The sequence below is a fragment of the Cyphomyrmex costatus genome, unplaced genomic scaffold, assembly GCF_001594065.2.
Source record: "Cyphomyrmex costatus isolate MS0001 unplaced genomic scaffold, Ccosl1.0 scaffold141, whole genome shotgun sequence".
NCBI classification, from domain to species: Eukaryota; Metazoa; Arthropoda; class Insecta; order Hymenoptera; family Formicidae; genus Cyphomyrmex; species Cyphomyrmex costatus.
Window position 1 is genome coordinate 1852082 of NW_017275402.1, and position 8977 is coordinate 1861058.

The 8977-nt window shown below is 28.9% G+C and overlaps 1 protein-coding gene across 1 annotated transcript; it reads left to right on the forward strand.

Moving 5' to 3' along the window:
• The first annotated feature begins 290 nt into the window (after positions 1-290).
• LOC108783061 (DDB1- and CUL4-associated factor 8-like protein 2) lies at positions 291-6945 on the forward strand. Its single transcript, XM_018551509.1, has 9 exons — positions 291-458; positions 588-731; positions 852-1105; positions 2439-2607; positions 2726-2914; positions 3426-3548; positions 5150-5295; positions 6524-6606; positions 6710-6945. Exons 1-9 carry the CDS (start codon positions 291-293, stop codon positions 6943-6945), a joined length of 1512 nt encoding a protein of 503 aa, XP_018407011.1.
• Positions 6946-8977: the final 2032 nt, after the last annotated feature.

Sequence of the window (8977 nt, forward strand, 5' to 3'; positions counted from 1 at the left end):
CGCACGCACGCACGCACGCACGTACATATATATACCATATATATCTCTCTAAATTAATATACATATATATATATTTAGAATTATAAATTTTATATATATATCAAAAAATAAATGCAAAATTTATATATATGTAAATTTACATATAAATTTTGCATTACTTTTTTGATAAAATTTTAAATTCTAAATTTTTTACAGCTCGAATGAATATTTTGTTGCTAACAAGAATAAATTGAATAAAGAAGAGGGAAGCAGAAGCAGTAGTAATAGCAGAAAAAGAAAAAGAAGAAAACATGTTATCTGATAACTTAGAAACAAAGAAACCGCCTCCTAATTGGTTCATTGTGCAGGACGTAATAAATCGACAAATAGGTAGTAATCCGTTATTCCAAAGAAGATTTTATAGTTCTTTACATGCAGTAAATCGACTAGAGTTGAAGTACAAATTCTGTGATCTTGAGGTAAATTATTTATTTTGTTACATGTTGACTTATTATATACAATGTTTTATACTTTACTTTTATAGATCATTTTTATAGATTTTTTAAATCATGTATAGCGATATGTATTAAAATTTTTATTATTTATAGGATTTTACTGATGTGGAGGCCTTAAATTTCAATCAAAAAGGAAATTTATTAGCACGAGCCTCTGAAGAGTTAGTTTCCATTTGGGATTGGGCTGCAAGAAAAAAGCGTTGTTGCTTTTCAAGTGGCCATATTAGACTAAGACAGGTACGTATTTATATTATATAATATATATAAAGTATTGCTATTTGAATGTTTTGTAATAGTTATTCTGATTTAATTATATTTTTTTATTAATTTTTTTAATTTAATCGTATATGTATTTAGGCCAAATGGCTGCCTTTAGATGTAGAAAATTTTATGGTCACTTCTGGTTACGATGGTTGTATACGTTTATTAAATCTTGAATACAACTCATCGAAACAATTAATGCACTATGATTCATCCAGTCCTGATTCGCAACATGGATGTCCTTTTTCGAATTACTGGTCAGTGGCTGTGCATCCTGAAATACCCTATGTCGTGTTTTGTGCTGGACTCGATTCGATTTTATCCATAGATATCCGAGAGGATACACCAAAGTAAGTCATTGTTATTAAAAAGTTCATATGTAATAATGTTTCTTATATATTCTTTGTTTATAGCATGCAGAATGTCTACATATAATTTTTTGTGTACCAAAAATCGTTGTATTGGCTGCGTTCAGCAGACTCAACGGTTTTGCAACCGTTTTATAATTCGTCTCGCTGATTGGATTATATCTACTTTTAGATCTAAAGAAATAGTCCTATCTCAACGAAGAGTCATAAAATAGTTATAAAACTGTTGAATCTGCTGAACGCGATCGTTGTCTGGCGTTAAGTGTAGCACGGGATCGTCTTGTGTACTTATATGCAAATCAATCTCATTGTAATTGAAAGATGACTGGATCGTTATGACAGCTATAGCCCGGTTCAACCAAAATAATATTGATTTATTCGTTGAATATTATTCAACTTACTGTTAATCTTTTCCTAATTCTTATAATTGTTTCTGTTTTTTTTAATTCCAAGAATTAGAAAAACATGAACAATAAGTTAAACCGAAATTTACTTATATTGTTTGCACCGGAGCTAGTGCCTATTTTTAAAATGTAGATTAATTTTAATTTTTGTTCAACTTATACTTTGGACAAGAAAAAATGATAAGAATCTTATTGAATCGTACATTTGAAACTCAACAAACAGAAAATAGGATATGCTAGCATAAAAGATCCAGGTTCGATCATTATAACAAAAAAAGTTAAAACAAAATTAAATTTAATCTACGTTAATTAGTACAAATGAGCATAAGTCGATTAAATTCTACATAGACGCAATACTAAATTTTGACAATATTCAATACTGAAGACCGTTAATATAAGAACTTAATTAATACAAACACGAAGCCTACGCAGTCTAGCTTGGATCTTTAATTGCTTACATATACCGTGGTACTATCAGAAATTAAAACAAATGAATAATTAACTAATATACGTAGTCCCCCAAACTGCGCGTCGAACAATCGTTGGTCTTGAAACGCAATTCTAATAATCTGAAAATACTAAATCTGGAAATAATTCTTCTTATTGTGAAAAATATTACCTCGGCCGGGAGTCGAACTCGAATACCTTGCTTTACGCGCAAGTGTCCTAGCCAATTAGACTACCGAGGCCTTAGTAATATTCTTCGCAATAACTTGTTTTAATTGGTGATAATACCGCGGTAGTTTGTAAACAATTAAAGATCCAAGCTAGACTATTATAGGCTTCGTGTTTGTATTAGTTATACTAATAAATTTTGAGTTTACATGATAAAAGTGTTTATTTTTTATCTGTAATACACATGTTATATATATCCATTATAATATTATATACATTTACGTTCATATCCATAGATTGCTTGATATAAAGAGCCCTCGAAATAGTAAATTAAATAGTATACATTGTAATCCTTCTAATAGTAATGAATTTTGTGTTGGCGGTGATTTTCCCTGCGTAAGGGTGTATGATCAGCGAAATATTTCGAAACCACTTTATCAATTATGGACCACCAAGTATAACAGGGTATGTATTAGTTTGTTTCAACCCTATTACTAAAAAGTTTATCAATATTTAAAGAAATACTACAGTATTTATGTTTTTTACATGAGTTTTAATTACATATGTAATTTAAATGTATTAGAAGGATCGTGACGCCTTTGCAACAAATACCATGTATAATCACGATGGAACAGAGATTCTCACATTGTGTAATTGCTGTGAAATATTATTATTTGATAAATCAATGTGGTCATGTGGAGGAAATTCGAATCATACATTATTTGAACGCCATCAATTTAGTTCTGTACCTGGTGAAATGGACGAGAGACATGTTAGATGTAATTATATTATTATTATTATATATTCCCGGCATTTTATTTTTTTTTATTCTTAGAATTTTTTATTTTATGTATATTTCAAAAGAGAAGAAGCATACAGTAAGATTATTCAATGGTTTATTTGTTGATTAATTTTTATTCTGAGATTATTGTTTAAAAATTTTTTTATGTACATTTTTTATATTTTTTTCCGTATATGTAATTGAAAAAGCGACGCTTTAAATAATTCTGATTTATTAATAGTTGATATTAAGTTGTCTCAGTTATGTGTTGTGATTGCAGCGATACATGAAGTCAATTTTTTCGGACCTAACAGTGAATTTATTATATCTCCATCCCGTTATGGTGATATATTCATTTTTGACAAGAAAAGAAAAACTGCGGCACAGTGGTTGATAGGAGATTACAAATTCGTTAAGTATTTTCATTTTGTGCATTTGATAAACAAATTTTTCTTTTTCGTAGTATGTGTTGCAAAATAACTTTTATTCATTTAATGTATAGGTGAGTACTCATCTTTGCTTAGGTCATCCCCATATTCCTATCCTTGCAACGGCAAGTGAGTCCGATGTCCTGATATGGATGCCTTCGAGTAATAAAGATCCAACAGAATCAACATTTAAGACTGTATGTATAGACAATAATTATCTGTGTGTTTTTTTTGCATTTTCTTTTTCTTGCTTAATCATATAATTTAATAAATAAATAACATAATTTTTAAAATAACGTCACTAAAATAAGCAATATAGTTGAATACAATAGATTAGTGGTACCAATAAACCATAAAATTATGATTTATGCATTTCCTGTTCTTCATAAGTACATCAAGTTCAGTAGAATAGAAGGCAAGCATATAACGATTTCTTTTTCCGATTACTTGCATTACAAAGATATATTTGTCATAGAGAGTTTGTGAAAGTAAGTTTGTTCGCCTTATTCACATTTTTTACACTAAGCATTTTGTCTTCTTTCTCTTCACTCACACACACCCACACGCACGCACTACGTCCAATATATATCAGGAAATGGAAAATTACTCTTTTTAAAATTATTAAGTTACAGTTACTCGTTATAGAGTTAAAAAAGTAACGAGTTACCGTTACTAATTATCGCTTTTTAAAGTAACTCATTACAGTTACCGTTACTCAAAAGGTAACTTTTCGTTACGTTTCCGTTACTTTTTAAAAATTAGTCTGAAAATGTACTTTTGCAGTATTTTTTGTTCAAACGTTAATAGAAGCAATATGTACATATATAAATAACACTGACACTATGTATAGTTTTATTTTTTAGTTTTTTTTAAACACAATTTCGTAATTCTAAAACCTGTAAAATATGCAGCAAACTGAGATATACACATGTCCGATGTATCACATAGATAAAAGATAGAAGTGCAAAATAATTTCTGAAATAATGGTACTGTATATATTTCTTAGCTATCAAAGATCACTTCAGGATCGCTAGCAGTTGACAACTGTTAAGTTATTTCAGGAATTTTTTTATACTTTTTAGAAAACTGGAAGATTATATAGGATTGTATAGGACTATCTGAATTACAATATAAGTTAGAAATTAAAAGGAAAATTAAGAAATACACATAATCTGTATTACAGTTATATTTTTACTTAATCTATACTACTTTTAGCTGTATATCAAATATTTTGATAGAAAGAAAATTATAACGCTATATAATTAAAATATATAACAGAAGTTTTGCAAAAGAGATGTTTTGCAATTGCTCGACATAAATGTACACAGAAATGTACAGAGTAAAGTTACACAGCTCAATTAGAACAAATGTGTACGATGTTTAGATTAAGTTAAACTAAATGCTTGTACGCCTGTATTAAATAAAAACATTCAATGTACAACCACATTTATAGCTGTCGTAATTAATAACATGTAATTGTTATGATATGATAGAATAACGTGTCCAATCGTATGCAAAGTAACGATAAAAGTAACTGTAAATTTCGTTACCGTTATCCAAAAAATGTAACTACGTTACACAGTTACCAAAAGAAAGAAAATGACGCAGTTACCAATAAAGTTACCAAAAAAATAACTTGTAACTGACTTCGTTATAAGTAATGAGTTACTTCCATTCCCTGATATATATTTATCTCATTTTAAGTGTAAAAGTATAAGCCGTGTAAGCAAGGCAAACGAACTTATTATTGTGTCATAGATATGTCGATATTAAATTGACTATTTTGTGTCTTTTCTAGTATCTTCATGAAGATTTCTACGACTTAAATTATTTAAGCGACGATGACTACAATGATAGCGATTATTCCGACGATTCCTACAGTGAGTCGGAAGATAGTCACGTCCGAGGTGCCAGTGAATCACCAGTGAATCGCGGATGGGAGGCGTATGTTATTTTATATCTTTTGTTTTTTGGTTTTTTGGGGATTCTGTTAATATATATTGTAAGTGACGAATCACAGTGGGATGAGATAGCTACTTTTTTTCCAAAATTAATATCTCTGTAAATAGAATAGTTAAGAATATGCAATAATTATTTTTGTGTTCCTAAATAGTTATTCTTTGATTTTTACACATATGTATACATGTATTTTATTTTATGATAGCTTTTTGTGCAACAAATATTTATATAAATAATTTTTTAATAACTAAATGTAAGCTTCTTAAATATTCCATTTATTATTAATTATTCGTTATAATCATCATTCTTATTGTCGAATAACAATAAATATAATTACACAAAAAGTACGTTATTGTTGCTACAACTTAAAATAATAATATTTTTCGCCCATCAATGTTATTTATAAGAACTGTAGTCCGGTTGTGGCGACTATAAGGTTTTTTCCGTATATACACATTAAAATATTGATATTTTACTAATGTACATGTACCTCTAATCCAACAAAAGATCAAATACATCGGGATGAAAATCGAGTTTCTTCTTTGACAAAATTTTCCTTTTTTCCGATACTATTGGGTCTGAAGTAATGAGGAGCATATGTATGACGTCTGCATTTGTAGCAATTCTTGATCGTTTTCTTGAGTGATGTAGGCGTATGCTTCTGTAATTTTCATGTCTTGCTTCCAGAGCTTCTTCCGATAGTTGACCGATTGGATATGATAATGATTCAATTACTGCTGAGCTATGAATTAAAATTTTATGTAATCATGATGGCATGTAATATCATCCATATAACTCAACATATAATTTGAATGTGTCTAATGCGTATGCATCGAATTTTTTTGTATCTATACACTTTCCACTTGATAGGACTTGGAGTATCACCGAAAATCGTTCAATTAATCGTTTGTCGATCTTTGTTATGCGAGAAGTAACTTCTGGATCAGAAAAAAATCGTCTTGCGGTATTACCATCATTAGAAGTTCCAGAACCTTGTCTAGGAACATCTATTATTAAACCTAATTGTCGAAATTAATTTTGAATACGCTGCTTTTCTGCTGCTTTTTGTTTCTTTTCTTCGATTCCTTTTACCATCCATTTCCGAAAAGACAAATTATATGCAATATGGAGTACACATTCCATAGTTTTTATCCAGGCATGTAAAGTCGACAAACCAAATTCATAATTTTTATCATAAATATTTTTTCTGTAGGATTTGCTTGACAGATGATACAAGTTGCGGCAGATGGAGTAGATGTGATTGCCTAGCTGGGCTATACTTTGTCATCAATCATTGTAAGAAGAAAAACATGTTTGATTGAAGAATTTTGACCCAAGACAGTTTTATAAATTGTTTCTGAAAGTTGCGAAATTTTTAATTTCATATTTCCTGCTTCAGTAACTATTTTTTCATATGATCCTTTGGAAAATTCGAATTTGATTGATCTGCAGTATCTTACTGACAAAGGTAGTGGATTTTTTCATGTAACTGTATCATTTCTTGAAATATTCAAAGGTACCGCTGATATAACAAATAGATCAGAATCAGAAACATCAGCGACATTAAATGCTTGTTTATATTCTGCCTGGCCCGATGAACCATCACAACCCCATTTCCAAGTCATCATCAATTGATTCTCAGGCAAAGTTAGTAATATACTTTCTTTCAAAGAAAGAATTCTCGATACGGTATGATCTACAAGAGATTGTAATTCTACACTAGCTCCAGTTTCATCGACTTGTACCTATATTTTCAGGGTAACATTTCTTCTTATATGTATATACCTTACTATATGGAGGAAATAACGAACTATTATGTGCGATTGCAATCTGTCGTAATTTCAAGTATTGCTCTTTAGAAAGATTTAAATCAATCAGGAGCGCCAAAGCTTCTTCGGAATTCAAGAGGGTATTTCTGATTTTGCGTTTGTTGCATTTTTTGCCTTCATATTGTATGCATAGTTTATTTTTTCCATGCCATGCTTTTCAAAGATCTAGAGCTTTGTGTCTCTTTTACTACTAATAGAACAATCTTCAAAATTAATTGTAGGTCTACCTACAGAATATGAAGTCGGTCTGCTAAAAGAAACAGCAGTATCCACTTTGAGAACAAATTCTTCTTGAAGCCATGCTTTATGCTTGGTAAAAAAAATTTCTCTTAGAAAATTTACTCTTCTTCCATCTTCGCAAAAAGAGTTTGTGAAAATTTTCATATTTATCTTTTATTAATTGTACATAGTCATTTGACAACGCAAATTTATTCTTCGACTGCACTGCTAATGTGTTAAGATCTTTATCAAATTGTAATAGGATCGTAACTAATTTTTCTTTTTTAATTCGATATTCCATTCTCATTAAAACTTCTAATTGTATATAGCACGATATATGTATAGTCACCAAATCAGAAACGCACACGAATAAGTTCATGTTGCAAAGCATTAACTGAGACTGAATCAAACAAAAGAAAATGCATTTAAACAATTGAAGTCACTCAAATGTTTTAACTAAAGGCGCCAACTATGTGGCACGCAAAAACGTTCTCAGTGTTACCACTCTTTCTGTCAGCAAAAACAAATTCGCGTTTTGTGCAGATTTACGAATAATTTTAAAGGAAGTATTCTCTTAGATATATTTTAGAAACATTATAAATAACAACATTTTATGTTCAGTAAGCAATTATTAACATTTTTTCTTTGTTGAATTATTGTTTTCGCATATATTGTGTATACTGTAGAATATTGCGATAGAACCAAGGTTCTAGAATATTGCGTTTTAATGCGACCCGGGCACGCCAAGTTTTTTCTTCACTATAATCCAGTTGACAATTATAGTCACTTTCGGTCTGTCTTATGTGACTGGCGTAATAAAGAATACTTGGTCAATTATATTTATCTCATATCTGTTTTTGATCAAGAAGTTCAATATCTTTTTTATGCACTTAGCGTATGTTTTTTCTTTTTTTAAAAAAATGTTTTTTAAGAGTTTATATTTGTTTGAAAGTTAATACATGTAAATAAAGATTATAATTAACACAAAATAAACGTATTTCAATTAAACATATTTAAAAAAATCACGTTTCTTCCAGAATTTTAATTAATTTTTATCATAATTAATCAGAAATATATATTATAATGATTTATCATGATAAAATGTGATTTTTTATTTTGGTTTCTTTTTATTTATATTGTTCTTAACCTAACAATATTTTATAACTTATTAGAATAAGTTTTAATGTTTAGAATATTTCAGTTTTTGCATTTGCAATTTCGCTTTCACTTATATTTGTTTATATTATTTATCCGACAATTTATACGAGTGCATATACATGGATGATATATGGTAAATAACGAGAAAAAGAGAGAGAAAGAGAAACATATTTTAATTAATAAAATAAATAATGTTTTTAAGAGAGCATGCTGTGTGGGGTTTACTTATTCACTTTTTAATTATTTAAATATGTTCAACAATTTATTATAACAAATAAAAATAGGATAATTTATTACAATATATAGGATTTATTTGTTACTTGTCTTTTTTATAACCTTTAATTACTCATATTAAAAAAATTAATTTTTCCTAAATGATATCTAGTGATTATTTTAATAAATGGATATGTTGTTTAAAATTTGCAATCATGCATTTATTTACACATTAAGGCTATCCACAT

What these genes read in the sequence shown, in the direction of transcription:
- LOC108783061 (XM_018551509.1), top strand. Translation starts at nt 291, where the DNA reads ATGTTATCTGATAACTTAGAAACAAAGAAACCGCCTCCTAATTGGTTC. An exon ending in ATCCGAGAGGATACACCAAA is followed by an intron (nt 1,106 to 2,438) that starts GTAAGTCATTGT and finishes TCATATCCATAG; the next exon opens with ATTGCTTGATATAAAGAGCC. An exon ending in ATACTTTGTCATCAATCATT is followed by an intron (nt 6,607 to 6,709) that starts GTAAGAAGAAAA and finishes TTCCTGCTTCAG; the next exon opens with TAACTATTTTTTCATATGAT.